Source organism: Poecilia latipinna, unplaced genomic scaffold, assembly GCF_001443285.1.
Source record: "Poecilia latipinna isolate Pla-1442-1.1 unplaced genomic scaffold, P_latipinna-1.0 Scaffold425, whole genome shotgun sequence".
NCBI classification, from domain to species: domain Eukaryota; kingdom Metazoa; phylum Chordata; class Actinopteri; order Cyprinodontiformes; family Poeciliidae; genus Poecilia; species Poecilia latipinna.
The window spans coordinates 215,535-240,048 of record NW_015113041.1 but is presented as its reverse complement, the minus strand read 5'-3'; the positions used below and the strand labels follow the sequence as shown (position 1 = coordinate 240,048).

General features: G+C 37.2%; 2 protein-coding genes and 1 long non-coding RNA gene across 5 annotated transcripts; 2 read left to right on the top strand and 1 right to left on the bottom strand.

Moving 5' to 3' along the window:
- The first annotated feature begins 416 nt into the window (after positions 1-416).
- On the top strand, positions 417-3,710 carry LOC106950856 (uncharacterized). The gene is made up of 2 exons (XR_001425690.1): positions 417-3,304; positions 3,339-3,710. It is a non-coding gene; the product is annotated as an uncharacterized LOC106950856 (long non-coding RNA).
- On the bottom strand, positions 2,843-15,736 carry traf2b (Tnf receptor-associated factor 2b). Of its 3 annotated transcripts, none has more exons than XM_015037987.1 (11): positions 15,509-15,736; positions 11,025-11,230; positions 10,082-10,160; positions 9,390-9,488; positions 7,480-7,641; positions 7,289-7,363; positions 6,823-6,897; positions 5,701-5,913; positions 4,873-5,176; positions 4,462-4,610; positions 2,843-4,361 (listed from the first exon to the last, which is right to left on the bottom strand). In XM_015037987.1, the coding sequence occupies exons 2-11, from the start codon at positions 11,198-11,200 to the stop codon at positions 4,143-4,145; spliced, it is 1,551 nt and encodes a 516-aa protein (XP_014893473.1). In that variant the 5' UTR covers positions 11,201-11,230; positions 15,509-15,736; the 3' UTR covers positions 2,843-4,142. The 3 variants fall into 3 exon arrangements, with proteins under 3 accessions (XP_014893473.1, XP_014893474.1, XP_014893476.1); XM_015037988.1 differs by lacking the exon at positions 15,509-15,736 and adding an exon at positions 15,107-15,458; XM_015037990.1 differs by lacking the exons at positions 11,025-11,230; positions 15,509-15,736 and adding an exon at positions 10,742-11,018.
- Positions 15,737-16,667: 931 nt separating this feature from the next.
- coq4 (coenzyme Q4 homolog (S. cerevisiae)) lies at positions 16,668-22,680 on the top strand. Its single transcript, XM_015037986.1, has 7 exons — positions 16,668-16,788; positions 17,996-18,148; positions 19,100-19,196; positions 19,808-19,910; positions 20,047-20,176; positions 20,341-20,434; positions 21,708-22,680. Exons 1-7 carry the CDS (start codon positions 16,713-16,715, stop codon positions 21,889-21,891), a joined length of 837 nt encoding a protein of 278 aa, XP_014893472.1. The 5' UTR covers positions 16,668-16,712; the 3' UTR covers positions 21,892-22,680.
- The last annotated feature ends 1,834 nt before the right edge of the window (positions 22,681-24,514 follow it).

Genomic DNA, 24,514 nt, shown 5'->3' with positions numbered 1-24,514 from the left:
TATTGCTCAAGTTGAACAATATTCTCTCATTCTGCTCAAACTGTATCTGTTCCAAGCTAAATACTGCAGGTATATTTGAAGGGTAGAAGTAGAATCTTGATCTTCTACTAAAATTGGATGGTGATCTTATACCAGGGGTGTCAAACTCCAGTCCTCAAGGGCCGCTGTCCTGCAACTTTTAGATGTGCCTCTGCTGCACCACACCTGAAAAGAATAATTAGGTCATTAGCAAGGCTCAGGAGAACCACTCTACACACGGAGGAGGTAATTAAGCCATTTCATTCCACTGTTTTTTACCTGTGGCACATCTAAACACTGCAGGACAGCGGCCCTTGAGGACTGGAGTTTGACACCCCTGTCTTATACGATTTGTCAGAAATATATATAAAAAAAAGAAAGAAAATAAGTACTAACGGTGCATCTATTGAGATGCTGATTTTGATTTTCCTTGTATCATCCTGCAGAAATGACAGAAAATCTGATAGTTTTAACATGTTCTTCGAACACTTTACATTGCATTAAATGCTTTACATTGAGCAGGAATGTTTTTTTCTCTGCAAACTCTTCAATGACGCATTTCCTGCAGCAGATAGCCATCATAGACCAAGGAGGTATCTGCATTTACAACCACATATACTCATACTACATGTATGAGTAATGCAGATACACATTAGAGAAATATGTTCATACCGTGTCATTGCACGTTCCCCCTGAGGTGTTGGATTTAAGTCATCTGGAGATAATTAGTGTGTTGTACCTAAAATCAGACAAATGCGACGGTCAGAGAGCGGTTGAGATCAAACTTTACGTTTTAGGGACGTTGTTGTTATAGGAACACCAAATAGCAGTGCCATTAATTTGAATCTAATTTTGGAGTTTTAAAAACTTAACATTTCGAGAAATTATGAGACATCATCCAGCTGCTGGTATAACTTATGGATACTTCATTTTTATTTGAAATGCCAGTGCTCATTTAAATGAATATGGTTTTTGGTCATCCATACATTTTCAATAGAGATTATTTTCTGTTTGAGCAGAAGTTGATTTGATAAATCGACATATTCTGAGGTAGCTCTTTACTTTTATTTTGAAAATGAATTCAAAACATGTGCAGATGATTCTGTTTAAAAAAAAAGTTAAAATGCACCCAACGTTATGGTAATCATCTTCATAATGTGTACGTAACTTTAGTACCTCATATAATTAAAAAAATGAATATTTTAGATATCACCTCCTCTCACAAACCCACACAAACAGAAGCAACCTTTACCACAGACGACGTGCGAACAGAGTTCACCTTTTCACACCTGCATCGGTTCATCTTCGCTTCAAACACCAGCACCTCAACGGGGCTTTCAGTTTTAAAAAGTTCAACAAATATCTTACAGAGCAACACTGAAAACAAGAAGAAGCGCTAGCTGAATCTTTTTTTTTTTTTAGTGAATCAAAATCCAAAACACAGATGATCATTTTCTGGAAGTTCAAAGCAGATTTTTGACCAAGTGTTCTCAGTAGATCTACAGATGAAGTTAATAAAAGTCCCGTCTGACTAAAATCTGGGTGGTGGGGGAATTCAATTTGGAGCCCAACTTTCAGGGAACATTACGGATGTCTTTGTCTATTTGATTAACCGTTTTCCTCTTGATGTGTTCGTGCACATGACACATTTTTTTTTTTTTTGAAACAGGTCTATTTTGACATTTAATTTTACCCTCCAGAGTTCAGGTTGGGTTTTTTCTGCGTAAATCTCAAACAATTTCAAGGATTTTAACAATTTAAATGGCAGTTTAAGATTATTGCTGGACTTGCTTTTTTTTTTTCTTTCTTAGATATGTGAAAGATGAGGCAAAATATTGACTTTGATTCACTTTTTTGTATAGCATTTGATTTAATATTCAGATCAAATATTAAATAGTAGGGTGTTGAATATTTAAATGCCACTTTGATTACGTGATGCTAATATTTAAACCGGTATTAAAAGGGCTGAAAGCCTCCAAATTGTCAAATATTTGTTAGTTTTTAGATGGTCTAAATGCATTAATCCATACAGTTTTGCAACACTTTTTTTTTTATTTAAATTTTAAATAAACACCTCGAAGTTAAGTTGCAGCAATTGTGGGGAAACGTAGGCAGGACTTTCGTAACATCCGTTTCTGCAGCTGCAAGCAACAGAACGGTACATCACGTTCCACATCTGACACAACATTTGGGGTTACACTCTGTTTACTGTAAACACAAAAACACCGTTTGACTGAGCCGTGTGACGGAGCTACAGGAGTGGCGTGACAAGTAAAAAGCCTATACCACTCAAACAAAAACTGTAACAGAAGCCGCTCTCAGGATGAATATCACCTTCTGCTTGCTGAATCCAGACTCTCATTCTGACTCTGCGTGGTTAGCGTGATGCTAACCGTATATCGCGGTTGGCGTGATGTCAAGCTCGGTATGACTTCATTAATTTACAACAAAAGCATCATTGTGAAATGAAAACTAAACTACAAGTAAGGGAAGATATTTACATATAAAAGTAATTCAGTCAGTATGAGAACATAATGGTTTAAAGTCTTTATTGAAGCAAACTCTGCTATCAATGCAGAAAGTTATAGAAACTAAAATGGCTCAATGTGTTTAGTTAGGCTAGCTATTATATACTGCTATATTAAACAGATTTAAGTGTTTAGTGGTGTTAGATATTTAAAACAGTAATAATCACTAAAGCTCTCTCCACAAGTGTAACACTGAAGTGAGAAACTATTTAACATATTGATTACAGCAAGTAACCTGGATACAGTATTTGATTATATCGACTAGGTTATGTTGTCTTGGTGATTAGGTTTTTTTAATAGAGTAGTAATATTGATTTTAATACACGTTTATTTCACATTTGTTGAAATATTTGCCACATACAATATTTGACTCATACATACAATAAATGTATGAGTCAAAGATTTACTGAAACCAAACTAAATAAATATTACCAACATTTTTTAAGTGTATAAATCGCCGTAGGTTGACCGGCGTACATTACATTTCCATAGGTTGAATTCAATGAACAAAGTAAAAAGATTAGAGGAACTATAAGTCACAGTTTAACAGCTGCTGGTAAATCTCCTGCAGTGGTTTAAACATTTCAGTCTAAAAGGCTATTTTTTTTTAAAACAAACAAAAAACATTTTGACAAATGAAGTTGCACAACTCAACTTACATCCTGAGGTGTTCTGATAGTATTTTTCATTAAAATACCCCTTTAAACCACAGGAATCATTTCTATATGAAAGCTACGACTCCTCAATGAAGCGCCAATGTCTATATAATCCAAGTTTTATGGTTTCTTTAAGTAGATATTTCTATATAATCCAAGTTTTATGGTTTCTTTAAGTAGATATTTAACTTTTTTTTGTATAATGTTATACTTTTTAGTTGTTATACTACATCGTAATAACAAAATATGTTATCGAAAGATATTTTACCGTTTTCACTTCGAGGCTGTTTACCATCCAGGTTGTTTTTATTTTTTGTTATTGAATTAAAACTAAATCAAAAAACGTGGTTAACAAACTATACATAAATAATTACAATAAATCAAAAGATTTCAAGCCACCATTCGTTAAACTCATTTTTCCCCCGACAGGGTAGAGAAACCCACCCATGCATGCTAACTGCACCATCACAAACATCCAGCAACAACTTACACCAAAAATCGTACATTAGGCATTTTTCTTAACGTGAATGTGCGAAGCCCCCTGTTATGTTTTGAGCTGCTATACTATTACTACTAAGCAGGTTAAAAGTAATGTTAAGTTTTATAATTTGGACAATTTTTATTCTAGAGAAAAGTTCAACTTTTCTCACAAATCGTTTGAAAGCTTATGCATTAATTTGCAATAAAAGCGCTATTATGACTATAATTTTATAATAAAACATATAAAAGATATTTTATGATATGATACAGTCAGTTGCATATCGTCTGACCTGTATTATAATAATACAATACTTATTTATATCTATAGTTTATTATAATCGTTTATTATCCATTATTATTCATATATTAGTGTGTATAAATATTTGTATATAAATATATATGGAGCAAGAGAGGCTAATATTTTCTTAGGAATATTTCAGTGCATCTTCCACAGTGCACATCACAAGCCTGTGAGGTCTACGATTGCTTTGATAAATATCGTATCATCTCTCAGATATGGGCTCTTGCCGGCCAGCTTAGCCAGCGGACAGAAAAGCGGGCAGCCGCTGGCGATGTTCATCTCGCTGATCGGCCGCTGGAAGGAGGTGGAGGAGATGTCTGGTCGGAAAGCGTCGATGATGTGCTCCCTGTTGTTCTGATCCAGGAGCATAAGAGTCACCTGGGTGGAGGAAAGGAAGGAAGAGGAGGAAATCAGCTTCTGTTTTCACAAGGAGGTCAATCAACACCGATGGGGGAAAATTATTCTTAATCTACGGTACCTTTTGGCTGAAGGGCCACTTTAGCAGAGCGTCGCACTTTCCCTTCATGACCACAAAGAACAGGGAGAGGTGCGTCCCCCGACCGGTCCCGTCGCCGTTCAAATAAAGCCTGAGACACATTTTGTAGCCGTATTTGCTGGAGTAAAATGCTGCAAAGAGAGCGAGAGAGAGAGAGAAAATAAGGAATTAGAACAAAAGTCAAAATCCTGAAGTGTCATCAGACTCAGTTTGGTTCCCTCCCTGAAAATAAACATTATCACAGAGATGTGGAATCTCCCCAGTCTTGCAAGACAATAAAAATAACACACCAACCACGTGCTCTTTTTTTTTTTTTTTTTTTTTCCCCCACAATCACAAAAATCTTTCTATGAGGTCAGAACCAAATCCCAGCGATCCCGCCTCTCGTCTTACCGGGTGAGAACATGGCAGGCGTTCGACCGGCCACGGCCTCCTGCCTGCGCCGGGAGAAGTCGGTGATTTTCCAGACAAATATCCCGTCGTAGGTGCAGTTCTGGAGCTCGCGCACCAGCTGCTCCGTCTCCGACAGCTGCAGGTCTCTCATGGTCACCGTTCGCTCGAGCTGCCGCACTCTGTTCGACAGGTTTTCGATTTTCTCCTGGTCGAGTCGATGCTGGTGGGCGAAAGCCTCCAGGGTGAGCGAACTGCGCTCCACTTCCCGGTTCAGGACACACACAATGTTTTCTAAAGCAATTACCTGTCGGGAAAACAGCAACGGTCATTATATAATCCCTGTAAATACAGTTGAAAACAGATATTTATATTAATGACTGACTTTAAATCAAACTTAGCTTCTTCTAAGTCAAAGAGGATTACCATTATAAAAATATTTTTTTTATCGTCACATTCTGAGAAAATGAGAAGTTTGCAAGACTGTGATCCTCAGCAAAGAACCAAATTAGTTTCAAAAAGTCTTAAGAACAAGTCCATATTTTAGAGTGAATGTGATAAAACTGATTTTAGCTACAGCTTATGAAAGGATACCTGTGATCTAAAGGGCAATTCCACCAAATAAAAGGTATGAATGTAAACTTTTCAGATTGAAGAAAGTCACAATAAATCTGTCATTTAACGAAACATTTCTTCAATTATTTCTACAACTTCCCTAAAATAGGAGGTGTGTAACTTGATTTAATGCGTTTTTTTTCTTTGGTAAATGTAACCGTCTGCCTTCATTTGCGTCTATTAGAAGAACCCATAAAGCTTGGAAGAGAGGCTCACTTTTTTCTCCAGGTCTACAGGCTGTGCGGCGGCTGCAGCGCCGTCTCCCTCCTCAGGAGCTCTGTACAGACCCAGACCCGAGTCCTCCTGCAGCTCCCCGGATCCGAGGGCCTCGCTTCGCGGATGGGTCATCGACAGCACCATCGGCAGCAGCAGGCGCAGATGCTCCATGGTGCTGCTGTGTTCATGGTCGCTCAGCTTCCCGTTCTCTATCTAAGGAAGAAGAAGAAAGACGATTATGATTTGTTTCAGCACACAGAAAATGCTTTTAAAACTCTGTCAAGAAGAACAACAAACTTAATTGATTTCTACAAAGTCAGCAAATCATGTTTCATGAGGCAAAGGCCATCAGGTGATGGTCGCTTCACCCTCCATGCCTTCGCCATGAGCCAGCGCCACGTCACGCTCGTAAGTGACAGTTTTAAATGATTTAATGAACAGAGATGTAAAAACCCCCCAAATTGTTCTCATGGGTTTTGATGAAAAACATTCCAGACTTTGACAGCAGGTATGCGAAGCGTCTCCAGACTCTCTGAGGTATTACATAAATGTGGTTGAACTTCGGCCAAAAAACTTCTTCTGAACTGCACACACACTTCCAACTAATCTGCTGTGAAGTGCATGTAAACAGGAAGAACTACTACAAACATTCATTGGAGTGTTTTATGTGAACTCAGTCGTGTTTGGATGTGAGAAAATATAATTGTCGCTGACAGCAGACAGCTGCTGTGTCTGCTTATTAATCAGATTAATCGATTACTGAAATAACTGTCAACTTAATTGGTAATTGAATAATTGCTAACTGGAGTAGACAGACTGGAAAAAACCTGACATTTACTGAAAGAACAAAACCCTCAGAGCATTAATTAAGCCAAAACTGTACTAACAATAAATACATTTTGCAATTATAATACATTTTTCACATGCTGATGTTAGACGTATTTTTCAGCTGTAGATGCTTTGTTTGCTACAAATGATCAAGCATTTGGAATTGAAATATTTGTTTATTTGCATTTTCTTCTAATACTTTATTAAGCTTCCAAGCCTTTTCTTCAGTTGCATTAAGCTACGACAGCATTTGATGTTAAAGTTTAACATAACGGAGTAGTTTATTGCACATACCACAGTTTTACAGCCCACTTCGCTGAATGGACAGGCGCTCTTGGACTTGACACAGGATTTGATGTGGTCACTGAACTGCAGAGAGAGCAGGCGAAAGGGAAAATGAAGAGTTAGCATGGAGTCAGCTCAGGAATAAAAGTAAAAGCAAACTACATGATAGTCAGAAGGAAACTAACAGGTCAAAAGGGGGAATTATCAGCTTGAAATGAATAAGTTTCACTATTCAGAAACCCAAGTATCTCTTAATTCTGCTAAAATGACAATTTTCAATTTGCAGACATTGGTAAATAGTGCTGTGCATGTTCATTTCTATTAAAATCATATGCTTAGATATATTCCTTTCAGACATTTGCATACACTCATGATATGGGCTGAGTGGTTTATTTCTAATTTCTAATCTCCTTCCAGAAAAACAAAAAAACTTGAACATAAAAATAAAAAAACGTCTAAGCAGAACAGCTCTAACCTTTTCTCTGGGGATCTTCTTCTTGCCGCAGTCTTTACATTGTAAGGGAAACTTGAGACAGATCTCATCGTGGGCCTGAAATTGTTTTCATAAATCAGAACGTCATCATCCATGCTCACGTTTTTTTTTTTTTTTTACAAACACAATACCAGAAAACTGTTTTAATGCTCAGAACTCCACATATTTCTCACCTTAATGTCTTTAAAGTTGAATGTAACTTTGCAGTATTTGCAGTTGAGCGTTCTCGCCTCGCATTCCCTCTCGTTGTGTCTGTCCTTGTCCTTGAGGAGGATGGAGGCCTGGCAGGCCTCGCACTGCACCCGTTCGTATTCACAGCGGCCTTCATGTTGCGCCTGACGACGTAGAAAATGACGATTAGATGTTATAAGCAGTTCTCATGCAAGGTAAATATGCCTGCCATTTGTTTCACTATCTTTCAGTTCACGACTGCCAGACGAGTATTGTGGCGTGTCTGTCCAATTTACGGCAACTAAACCTCATAAGATTAAAAAAAAAAAAAAAAAGTAAGACTTTTATCTTTTATAAGTCACTGAAAATGCACTGAAACAAATTATGCTCTTAACTTGGAAGGTGTGGTACAGGGTGTGTTGGTATTTCAAACAAGATTAAAAACCTGTTTTTCTGTTGCTTCTTTTAAGCAGACGTTTTACCTTTGTTGAGAATTCAAAAGAAGAACAGGAAAAAGAAAAGAGTGACTTCTATATGAAAAAAAAAGAAATGCTAATCCTTTCTTGTGCATCAAGAAACTATATAAAGGCCTTTTCAAAAAACTCACTTTTAACAAAAGTTATAAAGAAGTCAGGAAGTAACTGGATTATGTAAATACAAACATGAGAAGTGAGGAAATATAAAAAGGGAAATGGAAACACAGAAACAAATTAGTTCGTTTTGTTTTAAAAAATAATTCGAATCTGTGAGGCATTTGGCGGCATTACTACACTTAAAACATGCGACAAAGGAAGGGGCAGAGCTTGTTTGGAGGAAGTGCTTCATCAGGAAGTACTTTCTCCTAATGAATGGGGACAGCCACGCGTGAGCTGCTCAGCGAAACAGTCAGGTATGTTGCATGTTTTTCGATCTCAGTCATTTTAAAACTCACAACCCATAAATCCAAAAACCAAAGTGAAAATGAGTCATCTTGAACTGGTGTCTGGTGAGAAATCTGCCCGTACTTCGGCGCTCACAGAACGGGTTAGCCACAATTAGCATCTTTTTCCAAAGCGGCACTGCCTTCTCGGCCGGGTGTAGAAAGCAGCTGGGAGAGCCGACGGTGACTAAGCGGCTGTTATTGACACATATTTGGGTGTTGCAACTAGCAATCATTCCCAACAACCAACAGCATATTTCGATCTGCCTATGCTTCTTCTGAGAGGGCGTCTCAACCACACGCTCACATTTTATTTTGCACAGCATGCAAATGTTGGGACCGACTATACATCCTCCCAACACAGCATCTTAAAACTTAGCAGGTCATTTCCCTTGTATCGTCAGCAATTAGAGTTCAATGTCACCGCGGCATCTGGTAAACTCCCTTTATATATATATATGACGTCCATCTAGGATCTTCTTTGTAAACCAACCCACTAACTACATCCTGGCAGAGATATTTACACCACAAACAAGCTGCTGACAAGTTGGTAATCAGTAACGTAAAATACTGTTTACATCATTTACTGGGATTTTTCTAACCCTTCCCATCAAATCTTAATCTTAGTTCTCGATAGTCTGCCTATATAGGGCAGATTTACAGTCAGTTAATCCTCCTCCATCGTCTATCTCTCCTCCCTTATATCAAATGGCCTTCTGGTACTTTCCAATGAGTTGTTTGTGAATGAGGGACTTTCCAGCCTGCATGTTTAGTTTCACTTCCTGTTTCTGCACAGTTTGAACTGAAGCAGCATGCATGAGATGGAGGCCATAGCGAGCTTATTGAGGAAAGCACGCGCCAAGGATTGCTAGTTCAGGTCACAGTGACATGAATAGACCGTTGGTTAACCTGGGGTAACCTGACCCCTTAGCATGACATGAGGCTTAACATGAGGTCAGAGAGAGACCAGAGCGGTTCAGTGTAGCACCTCACCTCGTACTCTTTTATATATCCAGTCCAGCTGCAGCCCTGGTTCAAACACCTGGCAGGCAGACTCGCTATTTCTCGACCGGCTGCGTTGTCTGGAAACGCCTGGCGGACAGGAAGAGGGGCGGGGGGCGACAACAAAGCGTTCAGTGGACATAAAAACAGTCATTATACCGACAAGAACACACAGTGCACTTCATTGTGTGGTTGTGGAAACTCCCTTCAGACTGTGTGGTCGAACATTCACCTTTAGCTTAAATGAGTAGCACACAAAAGTATTCACCACCCCTTCGTCATGTTACAAAAACAAACTGCAATGCACTTCGTGTGAATGATCAATACAAAATAATGCAGGCAGAAGGAAAATGAAACATCTTTTTCCAATTGTTTTACAACCAGAAATCTGAAAGTACAGCATTTATTAGCATTCAGAGCTACTGTGTTCAGGCAGGCAGTTAGCTGCACTGGATTTTAGGGGTATCAAACTAAAAAGGGGGGTGGAATACAAAAGTTTTAAGACCTTTTTTGAAAACTGTGTGCCTTTTGTGGCCATCTCACATTTTGGTCTACACAAGTAGACCAAAACACTACTTGTGTTTTGGTCTATCAATAAAATCAATTAAAATACGTGACTGGAACAGCATAACACGTGGCAGAAGGCACTCGTACTGTCGTCTTACTCCTCTCTGGAGACTTACCTCGTTACTGTTCAGGATGGACATGGGCTCCTCATAGATCTCCTCTTGGCGGCAGGCTTCACAAGGCTTTGGACCAGCGCTAATAAAAAACAAAGGGATTGTGATTTTGCCTGTTTAAACAGCAGCTAAGACCTGCTCCCCCATCAGCTCCTGACCAACACGGATCACAGTTCAAGTAGATCAACAGAGGTGATATAGAAGGGACGTAGAGCAGAAGAACAATGAATGCATTTGGTTTTTGAAGCCAAAAACCAAACATCAGCCACATTCAGACAACCTGGAACCTGGATCACATGACCTGGGGAAGTCATGTGATCAACTTGCCACACTGATGCACTTTGACACCAGAAGCATTGCAAAACTAAAATCTCACAAGGTTTTTAGCAGATATAAGCTTCCAGGATTACACCAATAAATCATAGTTTAATTAATTATCAATGCCATGTGTGGTAAAGTTGAGTAATATTCAGCGACATTTCATCTCGTCTTTATGTTCAATGACGCCACTGTGGATCATTAAACATAACATGACGAAGCAGAGTATTATAAGACTTATATTATTATTATATTATAATCTTATATTATAAGATTTAGAAACAACTGTTGAATGGGTGAGAAGGAAAGATATGGGTAGATTAAAAAAAGAGAAAAAAGAAACACCTTGGAATGAGTCAGCAAAGCTGAAATGTGTCAGCATGACCAGATCCTCGTGATTCATCAGATTTAGTCCAACCATGTGAGAAATGAGTCGGCATTAAGAAAACGATGCTGGGTGCAAAAAAAAAGCAAATCCAGACTGGAGCAGAGACAAGAATGCGGGATGGCGCTGAGGCATATCCACTAAGAAGGGGAAGCATTAAGCCGGCAGAGTGTTGGGGGTGGGGGGAGGAGGAGGAGGTCACACGTCACAAACTGGTGGGTGGTCTAAGGACCTTCGGTCTACCTGGTGAGCAGCTTGAAGCAGTGCACACAGAAGCGGTGGCCACACTGAGCCTGGACAGGTTTCCTCAGGACCTGGAGACACTGCTGACATTTGTACTTATTCTCCATGGGCACAGACAGCACACTCAAAGGAATTCCTGGTAAAGAGTTTTGAGAGTCCAAAGAGATGCGAGCCATCGTTCTCCATGAAACTGATGATGCACCAAACTGTGGAAGGAAAGCAGCAGAAAACAGAGGTCAACACTCCCAATGTGCACTTTGGCTTGCAAATATATGCAAACCGTCAAAACATTTCCACATTTCTCAACTTACAACCACAACCTGCAGTGGGTTTCATTGGGATTTTACAGACCAACACCAAAGTCAGGCCAGCCATCGTCAACTGATTAGCTTCCCTGTTTGTGCTAAAGAAAATTTTCTCTACATCATGACACCACCACCACCAAGTTTCACTGAGTTTCCTACAAAAATATTAACTGAAGGAAATTAAAATACAAATGCTCACCATTCTTTTTCAACTTTATTTTGTATAAAATTTGAAAACCAGCCATCTGCTTCTACAGGTATGCACATAAAATTCCAGTGAAATATTTTGTTTGCGTGAGACATGGGATGCGTTGATACCAATACAAAATGGTAGTCAAAAGGTTTATGTGTTGTCCAACTTTAAAAAATGAAATTAATTAATGTTGTCAGAAACTCTTTCTTCTGGTTTTAAAGCGAATGTCTTGGTTCTGGTGCAGTTGGACTTTCTTATCTTGCGTTTTCTCTTAACTGTGTTATTGGGTCTGTCAAGGTAGAACAGATGGTTACAGAGGGGAAAACCAGCTAGCAGATTCCAGATTACTGCATTTTACTACTGAGCCACCATGCAAAAACTATCATAAACATGTGTCTCTGTGTTTCACTGCAAACAGATGTGGCCAGGTGCAGCTCTTTCAAATTATATTCAATTATATTCGTCTACTGCATCACAGTAAGCTGTGCAGGTTTAAGAACAGAAAGAAAACATGACTGCATGCTTTTTTCTTATTCCCATTTATGCATTTGTTTTTCTTCAAACTAACTTTTTCAATGAAAGAAATCCACAAAAATCTGTTTTCTATGCGGATGAATGAAAAAAGACTATGCATGCAAGCATGATTTTTCAACTGTTGAATAAAACTTGTTGACCTGGTTTCTCCAGAAGATCTGTACACAACGTGAATCCTGATGTAACAGAGATCTTTGCAAAAAGTCCTAGAAGTCGCGTAACAAAATTTTTGGCCCGTAATGTTGTGCAAACTTCAAAAGTGGTTTTGTAACGCTCAGATTCTTACTTGCAATAATTATGCAAACCCTTACTCATAACCACGCCTGCACTGCCACCTACTTGTCAGTACAAGTAATCTGCACGAAGGCTGCAAAAATACTTAAAATCGTTTAAGTTCAGTTTGCAGATTTTTGGGAAATCCAACACCAGAAATGCAACACGAATTAACCCTACTAAGCTTCTTATCTGGTTAGTCACAAAAATATCACTTGTTGTATTTTTAACTTCATTATTCAGTACAGATCTTCCTCCCACGCTCACATTTGCATCGGCGCTTTACAGCACACGAACCCAAATTGGATTCTGAAGTGCACTTCTCGTCTGCACAGTGTACGTTTAACGGTGCAAGTGGTCTGGTTTTCTCTTTACTGCCATCTGGTGGATTAAATAAGAGCCACTATTTAATCCACCAGATTAAATAGCGTCGTCCTATCATTTACGTGATAGGACGACGCTGCAGGTTTTATTTATAAAGAAGCACATTTTCTCAATACTACTTTGAGCACATTTTTTGTATAAGTGATTTTAGCATACAAGTATTATGTTAGAAGACGTTGCTGTTTGCGGTTGCACCAAAAACTAAAGTAAAGCGTGTTCATTCTTAGGTTTGTAATTTAAGTCTTTAACCCTGCTTGATATTTGTTGAAGGTTGTCTTTGGTCAACGACTAAGACTTTTCAATTAAATGCATTCTTTAATGGATTTTGTAAGACTCGACCAACTAAAATAATGTCTAAATTCATCTGGTTATTTGGTGTACATTACACATGGAAAGCCAAAAGTAAACAACTGCGTGAAAAAAAAAAAAGAACTTGCAAGAGACAGAGAGGAAATGCTGTCAGTCATTGTCAGTCAATCCGCTAATTACAAGAAACTAAATCATGAATTTTCCCCCTACCCTGTTGGGCTTCCCTATCTGGAAATGCTTGGAAACTTAGTCATCTCCTTCCATTTGATTACCAACAATAAGAACGTGACAACATTTTTTTGTTTTTTCCCCACTTGAAAACTAAAGTGATTTCTACGATTGATTAGGTGTTGAAGCTAACATTGGCTATAAAGACAAAGGTATTACTCATTTTCCACCACAATTTTTTCTGCCTACTTTTGGCAAAGTCTGAAGCAATTTCTTAACACAACTTCACTTATTTTAGTTCATAAAATTCCACTGAGGTAAAAGAGTGGGCATGTTTTTGATTTCCATAACTGATGCTTATACTTCACAGCCACTGCATGTCTGCGTTTGTGTTCCCACAGCAGAAAAACAGGGGAATAACTGAAAGTTGGTGGAAATTAGATTAGATTAGATTAGATTAGAAGGACTCCCCCTCCATTTTTGATAAATGGAAAAACTACATTTGTTCTTCCTGGGTTTACATGTTGCTGACAGAGTCTAAAATTAAACGTAACCAAATCCTGTTTTCTGTGAAACTAGTCATTAAATCAGCAATTTTCTCACAGAGAGGACATCCTCTGAAAAACTTCTGTATGAGGAAATATGGAGGGAAATGAAATAAATGCATTAAAAAAAAAAGAAGACAGAAACCACACACGCAAAAACACCACACCAGTAAACCTTTCATAAACTCCAGACGGTTTCAGCTGGAATGCATGAAAAACATTTCTTAGCTTTGAGACAATACAGTAAATAAATAAATAGATATTTCATATGACGTCTGTCCATCACTTCATATCCAACAACACTTCTCCCAGGATGAAATCAAGGAGGCTGAACGCATTTTCAAATTATATTAATAAAAACAATTTATAAAAATGCTAGATATTTTCAGTGGCAAAACTGTACATACTTTAAGTCACAATAATTAGACAGTATAATGTTGAGTGAGGAGATTTTCTACACATCCAAATGGCTGGGTTAATTCTTATCACCTCTCTGCAGAAACCCATCTATGGCCTGATGCCTGGCACTACGCTTAACTGGAAGTCTAAACTGGTGAAATTCTGTGGAGTTTTCCCAGAGCTGCTCTGGTGAAATGACTGATATTTCTCCATGATGAAACTCTGACACAACACTGGAGTTTCAGCTAGTTCAGCCGAACTAGCCCAACTTTAAAAACAAATACAGCAAAGAAAGAAAAGGAAAAACTTGCTTAACTCATACAAAACACAGTAACTAGGTGCGATGTATTTGGCAGATACTGCTGTGGTTACTTTGTGTATCAACATAAGCTCTGAAGGTAGCAATTACAGATTCCCCGATTCTAAGTTTGGATCACTAACTATAGTCTGTCTCCGTCTTAAAGTCGGAGGCAGAAAAATGCATTTTATGTTCGATTTCAGACACAGACAAAGAGCCAATATGAAAATGACCTTTGATATGCAGTCTTAAGGGCAGGGATCTGCAGTCATGACTGTTGCATGCCTTTTAGATTTCTCAGCAAATTTGGCAAGAATAGTCAAGTCAAGGTTAATTTCTAAAACACACAATTAAACGACCTCAGCTGGCCAAAAATTGCTGCACAAACCATTAAGTAAAAAAAAGCAATGAGTAGTAACTCTGCAAAAGAATACACATAATCTTTAAACAAAGGTAAATAAAAAGAAAGTTTGCAAATCTACACACAAAAATAAGTTCAGCTTCCTTGCCAAATTGTAACAAACACAAGCTTGTTGTTAGTGCTGCCCAGAAATGTACCATCTGTTCAACTGTCTAAGAACACCGATCTCACTACTACAACGATATTGCTCAATATTGTCTCTACGTCAGTGACGATCTCAGTTATAAGGAAACTGAACAGGATTTCTACTTACCGAAAACACTGTCAATCCTTACAGCCTGAACTTTGAGGGTAGTATTTGTACAATCTAGTCACACCCAAAATGACGTCAGTTGACGTAAAACTATAAAGACATTTCTCAAGAGTATAAGAGTATAATTCTCTTCTGAGCTCTAGCGCTTTTATTTTCGCAAATAATTTCTATTCGTTTACTTTCTGTTGTGTGTGTGTGTGTGTGCCATTGTTTTTAAAGAAAAAACCGTGCTGCTTTTTAGCACTTAATTTTGCCACGAAGAGCAACAACGCTTCGTGTAGTTAACCTTAGAGCTAAATTAAGTAGATTATTGCTGCAATTCGTTTATAAGTTACTCGCCAGCTTGCTAACTGCTAACTTACTCGTTTAAGAGCAAGTGTATACCAATTTTAGACAACTAACCTCGGAGTCTTGGACGTTAGGTTGGACGGAAACCGAAACTATTCACGAACAGACAAAAAAACGAACTCTCCTAGTTCAGTCCGTCCGTAGTTCTAGGTAGTTTAAATAATGCACAACAACTTCCGCTTGCGTTTTTTATTCTCTGCACAAGCTGTACCAGATGGGGGCGCAGTTGCGTATCAGAGTGCCCAAAAATTATGCTCAAGTAAAAGTAGCACTTAACTCTAGTAAAGGTAAAGAAATCAACAATCCAAGAAAGAATAAAATGAGTATTTAATAACAGGGGTACACAATTTATCTGGTTTCATGTTTGAAAATTATATCATAAGACAAATAACGTTTTATGTAAATTTAAGTAATTTAAATAAAATAATTAACACAAATAAATACAACATAATTCAGAAGAAACACCAAGTTTTTCTTATTAAATGGAAAAAGACAACAGAGTTAATGTATAAACAAGAAGAAGTCTAACAAAAGTGTACGTTTGTGTCTGGTGCTTTTTTTTGGCTAAAACAAGCTTCTTCTTCATTGACAGAAATTGGTGTTTAGAGATATTGGAAATTTTACTCAAATAAGAGTAGCAATACTTTAAATTAATATACTGAAATAAAAGTAAAATCAACAGTTTAGTAAAATGTTGCTCAAGGATATTTAGCTGAGCAAATGTAATTAGTCTCACTTCTGGCATTAAACATTACTGTCTCATGTAATTGCACAATAAATACATCAAAATGTTATAAATTTAATATAGAATCACATATTTGATTAAAGAAAATAAGTAGATGACATTTTTATTCATTATATATATATATATACACACACACACACACACACACACACCACTGGCTCCAGTAAAGTTATGTGGATGCATCATTTATATGGAGTACATATGCACTTTATGCAGTGATACTTCTTAGTCCAGACTGCACCGTCATCATGAAGGTGAGTTACTACCCAAAGAGAAACATGCATGAGCAATCCCCCAACACCGGACATTTTCATGCCATTATTTCAAAGAAATTTCGTCTTCAAAAATTTATATTTTGTTTATTATGAGTTTATTTAGTGTGAAGTCATAGTACTCACTGTTTGATTAATTTTAGTAATACACAACTCATTTTAAGCATCGACTAATGGACACCGACAAGAGGAGCCTAATGACGCAGCATCATCGACGCATGCGCAATACGTTTGGATAACAATGTGGCAGCGCTTGTCAAATCCCTTCATACGGCTCAATCAAACGCAAAGTTATTTAACATCTAAAGGGTTCAAAGGTACGAATTTACACCGCTGCTCTCTACAAAAGCAATTACAAAAGCATTTTAAGCAACGAGTAGGTTATTAAATTATTTTTTGCTTGCCTGTTTAGCTGCGTGTTAGCCTAGCTGCTTACTTCTAGCAGTCTAAACAGAACGGTACAAGACGCTGGAGTTTTAGCATCCGGTTCAGTAGTTCAATGGAGAGCTATGGTATTAATTAAATGTTGATAAACGTATCAAATAACTTACATTTATCATATAATGGTTACATTTCATTAAACGTATAATGAATTATACTTGCAGTATTGCAATTACAGTGAACTGTTTGGATGCAAAAACATATTTAAGAGTTGAATTAATTAATGTCTAATAGTAGACTTAACATTGTCGTAGTTAATTATTTCAAGTTAAACAATTGCTATGTAACAATGGGATAAATACAAAACTAATTAGGTATAACTTGTGATTTAAAGTTTTAATTAATTGTTTATTTATGCCTCTAATTTACACAGTTAAATAATTATAGATTTTTTTTCATTTACTCAATAGAAATGTTTACTATATTAAAATGCTATGGTCAATACAGTATACATTTTATGCAACAGAAGTGCTTGGATTTGGATCATACTGTTGAATATGTAATTGCATTTATTTTACTGTTGCTTGTAGATTAGTGACATTTGATATTTTAAATGTGTTGAAAATGTTTGTTGTATTTTTTCTTTTTTTCTTTTTGCACTAATTTGATTTGCTGTCATTTTGGCAAGTTTGTACATGAGATTTTGAATTTCAGGTGAACTTTGCGTTAAATAAAGGACACATTTTAAATGCATCCAAGCTCTACTTGGCTGTAATGTGTAATATGAAATTGTCATGTAGTTTTCACACTACTTTATTTCATTACCTAATTATTGACTTCTGTCAGATGCATGAGTCTAGATACATTTTTTTAAGAGAAAAGGTAAATAAACTAGAAAAATGTTGCATTTCCTGCAAAAATGAAGTGTGACTGCTGCAAGTGGAACATTTTAGTGTCTAGCATCTTGACCTACAGTAAAATAGACCATGCACTGTGGGGGAAAGAAAAACCATGTAAAAACTAAAATTAGCATCAAGAAGGCCAAACAGGCTGGTCATTTGTTAAAAGTCATCATTCATTTGACATGTTGCAGTAGAAATATTTAGCTTCCTGCATCTTAACACTGTTCCACCTCTGGCTCAGCTCTGCTCGTCCACCGACTGTTCACGAGTGGTGCTGAGCTTACCTACAGCTACAATGGGCTGTACCCTGGACACATCCAGACCAACTCCTTCCAGAAAGCACTGCTGGCCGTCGGATCAGGAGTGGCGGCTCTGCAGGACCCCTACAGACACGGTACAAATCCACCTGAAGAAAACTTCAAGCAGTTTCCATACTTTTGCTGACTGTGTGAAAACAAATATTTTATTGTCCATCCTTGTTTTGGCGTTTTAGAATTCATTAATAAAATACTATTGCTTCTGTGTGATTTGATCAGTTGTTTTAAAACTCATCTCTCCTCCACATTAGCCTTATTGTTGTTGCTTCAGGCTTCTTTCTTAGCACAGTTTGCAAAACTGTCAAAAACAATAAAACCTTAAAAAAGGGCATATTTAAATTTTCTAGTTGGAAACATTACCTTAAGGTTAAGCTTTAAGGTATTCCAGGTCTTGCATGTATTCTTCTATAGTATATACTGTAATGCAGTATTTTCACTGTGATTTATTGCCGCAGCTTAGTGTCTTTAACATCAGTTATTCTTTGTTTCAGCGAGACTGGGTATTTGGCAGATAAATTTCACATCCTAATTTTCTCAATCACAAATGAAACAGCTTTGCTGAAATGGCATGCAGCTTCTCGTTTTCAGTAGCTTAAAATGGAAAAACGCTCACAGCTGAGGAGACACCTGTCAGCTGAAAGTTAGCATCAGGTTTGTCCCACAGATTTCTGTAAAGATCCTGACTTCCAGCATCTACTCTGTGTCTGAACCTTGCTGTTTCCTTGTGATAGAAACGCCACATGTTTGAATGGTCACAATGTAAACCAATACTGAAATGACTCAGATTACGTCATGCTTTGGTAGACTCAGAGGCAGCTTCTCAAATGTAACAAAAAAACTCCCTAAAAGGCGCAGAGGAACAAAACAGAGCTGTATTTGCAACCAGTGAGCTGCTCTGCGGGTTTAGACATTATACCTATAAACATTCTTTTATATTCTGTCTAAAATTTGTGATGTTGAGTCTAATTAGGCTGTAAAAACTCCATGTAGTGTTACTGATGCCCTGGATCCCTGTGCTGGCTTCACAGACATGGTTGCTGTGCTGGGAGAGACAACAGGACATTTAGCGCTTATAAATCTAAGGGAGCGGATGAAAAATGACCCCGAGGGTTACACGATCCTGACGTGAGTCGCCCTGGTTTAGGTTAAATGTTATTGTTTTGGTCAGTTCGCCCTTTTGCCAAACATATTCTTGCATTTTTGGCTCAAGGTCATATTTCCCGTCCATTTCCTCCTTCCGTTTCTTAATCAGGCACTTAATCATTGGTTATTATTATATTTCTTCTGGTAGTTAGGTATTTTGATAAGCTATAAATAACATTTTGAATAGAAATTCTCAAATAAGTAGCATTCTTTCACTGCATTTTGTTGTTTTGAGGCCATATATCACTCCTACTCCACTCAGCCTCACGTAAACTAGTAGAAATGTAGTAGATGGTAGAAAATTATTTCTTTTAATCAGCTAGCCACATATTTTTTGCAGAAAATAATCACTGGATTTTAGAAAATTGCTTTAAATTGTTACCTGTTGTAATCGCATCCATTAATTTGATGTGTGTTCAGTAGAAGAAAAATATTTAGAAGAAGATAACTTTAAAAAAAAGGGTAGAGAAAAGATCAAACCTTGCCACAACAACAGAGAAAAAGTCTGGCGAAGGGGTGAAATGACCAGCATTCTTCCACTGCATGGATTCATTTTGATTTAGTCTTTTCTTTGCTATAAATTGACGCTGCAGAGAAAGGCCAAGAATCCGTCTGTCTACACTCGATCTGGAAAAGATGGCTTCCCTACCGGATGGGTCGTTTGGACGAGAGTATCTCAGATTTCTGGAGGAGAATGTACGTCTTTGCTTATGCTCAACAAATCCAAATCCAGACTTCACTTGACTCATCCTGTTGCCACTTATCTCTTGTTTCTGATGGATGAGCTGTCTCTCTCTCTCTCTTTTTTTTTTTTTTTGCAACTTGGCGACAGAAAGTGACACCTGACTCCAGAGCGGAGGTGAAGTTTGTGGACAACGAGGAGCTAGCTTACATCATGCTGAGATACAGAGAGGTCCATGACCTGCTGCACACCTTACTGGGCATGCCCACTAACATGCTGGGTGAGTCAAGCTGCACGTAAAAATGAAAAGAGCAACAGTTCCAGTTCTCTGTAAACACTCAAAACCAAAATAGACTTTGTGAAATCTTCACCCTTGACTGACTGCCTGGTGATCTCTCCCCTTCCTGTTGGTAATTTGCACATTTCTCCTGGTCCTGGTTTCAGGTGAGGTGGCGGTGAAATGGTTCGAAGCCGCTCAGACGGGGCTTCCCATGTGCGCCCTGGGAGCCGTGCTGGGGCCACTTCGGCTGAATGCAAGGTGCTTACACACAATATGTCTGATTGGAGCTCGCTCTGTTTGAAGCAAATATGAATTGTTGTATGTAAATTTATTTTTCGTTTCAAACCAGCGCTGCTTGTGCTGATGCACTTGAATGTTCCCAGAAAAAGATGAAGTTTTGGGTTGATGAGGACAAGTTAATGTCCCTTAAAAGTAATGAAGATCCTTGAACTTTTTCCACATTCATCGTGTTGCAATCGCAAACTCCAATGGGTTTTATTTTCAGTGCATGTATTGGAAAAAAATGGAGCGCATATTTGGAAAGGAAACAAAAATAAAATATATATACTTTTTATTTGTTTTTAATTTAGAATTAAAGTCAGTCTGTCATTAATTTGTAGAACCACCAAGTCTGTTTCCGTTTTAAACATCTAGAGCTGTATCCTGCGGCCCTTTGAACCTTTCAGAACGGCTCTTAATAACTCTGGCTGAAAATAATAAAGTATCTATCAGTGTTACATAATTTCCCAAAAATGTCACCATGAAATAGAAGAAAATGTATCCATCCTTTTCAGGCAAGCATTTTTCCCCTCCTCTTTATTTTAAAAATATTAAAGTAGACACAAAATGGAAACATTTCATAAATGATAACACCTTTCCTCTAGTTGATATTCGTCAGAAATAATATGTTGCCATTTTTCAAAGCGTCACATAACATTTACATCTATTTCTAAGTGAGTTTTATTTTGCATGGCTGAAATGGCTTTTGACTTTGGCAAAGCTGCAGAGGTTACATTGATTTTCAAGATTTTCTGTTTGATGTCTGAACTGTGCAGACATGTTAATTTCATGAAGACGCTCAAGGATTATGCAAATACTTTCAAAGCTTTTGTGACCAGTAATCGATCAATCAACCATTTTTAAGCAAAAGCTAAGACAATTAGTCTTGAATTAATTCTGGAAGACCTAAACACATGAAAACAGCCTGTAATACATAACCATTAAAATATAGGAGTGCTTTAGATGACTTCCTGGTTTTTGATTGGTTTAGACTGGGGCGTGGCAGAAAGATGGGTTTCTCCAGGGCATTATTCATAGAATAGCCACCATTGTTTGTTGTTGTTACAACAGCGACGATATGGGAACATGATGTTCAACTATAAACCGTCTCTCTTGTCTGTTAATCGTTAAACATTTCCTCATTCATTCACTGTCATTTCCTGTCTCTGCCCATCTGGATTTGTTGATTTGCTTGAAATAAAAAGGTTGTGGTAACGGCTTTTAACCGTACTCTCCTGGCTTCCTCTCTTAGTCGTTTGCAGTCACTCTTCACATCGTTGGGCCCCTGGGCCCTGCAGAACGGCAGGCGGGCCCGCTGCGTCCTCAGCATCTTTTACGAGAGGCGATGGGAGCAGAGCCTGGAGGACCTCAGGCGGGAGCTGAACATCGAGCCGCCTCCACTCACACCCAGTGCCTCAAACAAGAGGAGGACCTGATGCAAAGACACAAATATAACAGGAACTTCTTCATAAACTGATCAGCAGCCAAACCAGAAATATTTGAGGATTTTTTGTCTTGTTTGATATAATTATCTACAGAGGACATGGGGGAACTTTGATTCTGGGAAAGACTGGCTCATTGACTCAGTTTTCAACACATGGCATGTTTAAGTTTCCATTTCCTTCTCATTGCGACTTCATCCTTCAAGAACTTCAGCAGTCAGCTTGTGATTCGTTTGGAGCAGGAAATACCAAAAATACACTTCAGATCCTAAAAAATAGACGGTTGTATTACCAAATATAATTTTCACATTATTATCAATCATTATCATTATTATCAATATCATCTCTCAGCAGAGTCTTAAGTGCTTCTGATTAATCCCCTTTTCAACCGAGTTGGTTAAGTAGCGTTGGTGCAGCTGCATCCGTTTAACCTTTAGACATTCTTATCTCAAAAACCACTTTTAGCAAGAATGCCATCAACATGAAATAAAGTTGTGAACAGGAGTTTCATTATCTGCTTTTTGTTCTGACTAATAATAGCACATACCTAATAATAATCAAATGCAGTAAAACCACATTTCCAGGAAATGAAAGTCCAGGAAGTCTGTGATTAATTTAGTCAGAAGTTCTGTAGAAATGATACCGTTATACAGCTGGTCTTTCCCTCCATTGGTTTTTAATTTCTACGGAAAATAGCGTTTGTCACTGTCCAACAGTAAGTATATGATTACAGAGACGTTAGCTTGTAGAAACGATTGAAATATTAAAGATTGTGTGTAACCTTTAAAAATGAACACAGAGCACAAATAGTCCAACAGTTATTGTTGTAATAGTCTTAGTTTTTAACTAAATTATGATTTTATGTAAAATGTAAATAGCCGTGGAAAAACAAAGCAAAACAAAAACCATGTGTGGTTTCATGTAAATATTTAAATATTTAGAATGTTTTATATCTCCTGGATAAAATGAGTTTTGGGACTAGTCAACTTTTTTGTCTGGGAAAATATTTCAAGTGAGGCAAATTATATAAAATCTTTTCATACACAGAAATCAACTCAAATTTCTTTACAATTTTTGAAATAAGTATTGAGTACAAAAACATAAATGGCCAACAAGATAACCCAATCCTATTAGATATCAGTACTAATTAATATTAACTGGTTAAGTCCTAATTAGTGTTACCTAGGGCGACACTGGAAAGAGGCGCCTAATTAGATGTTCTATGTTTCTTTGTGTGTAGAGAATCTCCTTTTGAAAACATCTGTTTTGCATAATAATAATAATAATAATAATAATAATAATTTTGTCCAGAATTGGTGATGACACTAAGAATACAGTAACTGTGTATTGGTTAATAACGCAATTATTTTTAGAGTTCAGATGATGCAATTGTGACACTAAAAACTTGGTTTCTAATGTGTATTTTTGCTAGATTGTAAAGTTTTAAATGTAAAAATGTAAGTCTTTTATTCCCATAATGCACACTATTTGAGGAGAAATAGAAGTTCACATTCCCCCAAAACCACCAGAACAAGAGTTAAGGTCAGAAGGTGGAAACAGAACATGAGGATGTTCTTCATGTGTTGTACTTTATACACCTGGGGAAAGAATAAGAGAATAAATAAGCAGAGATTCTTATAAGATATCTTAAGACTAAAATGGGGCAGATTTTTCTGCCAAACATCGACCCCAATCTTCTGAAAATTATATTACCATAAGAAATGTTTTTTACAACATCATATTTTAAAGTTTATGTTTTACATAAACTTTATGTAAAAACATAAAGTTTATGTTTTTACTTCACATTTCCCTGTATCAGTTTGATCCTTTCATATAAATCAGGGCTTAGAAGTCATGGCCGAAATAAAATAGGAAGGATATCTTGTTTCCATCATTTTTTTTTTCTTTCTGTTTTTCCATAACGTCGTGTGAGGCTCACTGGTTTTTACTCAGTGTTAAAGTTTTTGTAGCTGTCTGTGGTCCTGGAAGCTCAATTAGGAACCTTTGAATGAGGAGCAAAACTGAACGGACGCTCATGGAGGCCTGATTAGACTTTGCTGCCCCCTGGTGGTTTGTTGAAAAGCGTGCATAAGGGAGGTAGATCAGTCAGATAAATAGCAAACATGCATTTTCGAAACTATTCCTATCTCACTTATTATTAGATATCTTAGCTTTTTGTATTATTTTTTAAAAGCTACAAACAACAATCATCTCAACTTTGAAGATATTTTTTATTCTGGCCTTGTTCTTATACATTCAATTTAAATAACAGGTTTCCTATAAATTATCCATGTCCAAATGTTCTTACTTTTCCAGACATTTTTAAGTGTTTCTGTCTGTTTTTATAGTTTTCTAGCACTGGAAAACTACAAAAACAGACATTTAATGAGTTAAAGTTTTCCATCTGTACGTCCAACAATTTATAACATATTTATAACATATTACTGAAGCTGAAAATAAATTCTGTAAAGTAGTAAATGTTTCTCTGCTGTTTTTTGTTTCTTTTATTGAATCAAGACGTTTTATATATATATATATATATATATATATATATATATATATATATATATATATATATATATATATATATATCTATTTATATATATCTGTATCTTTT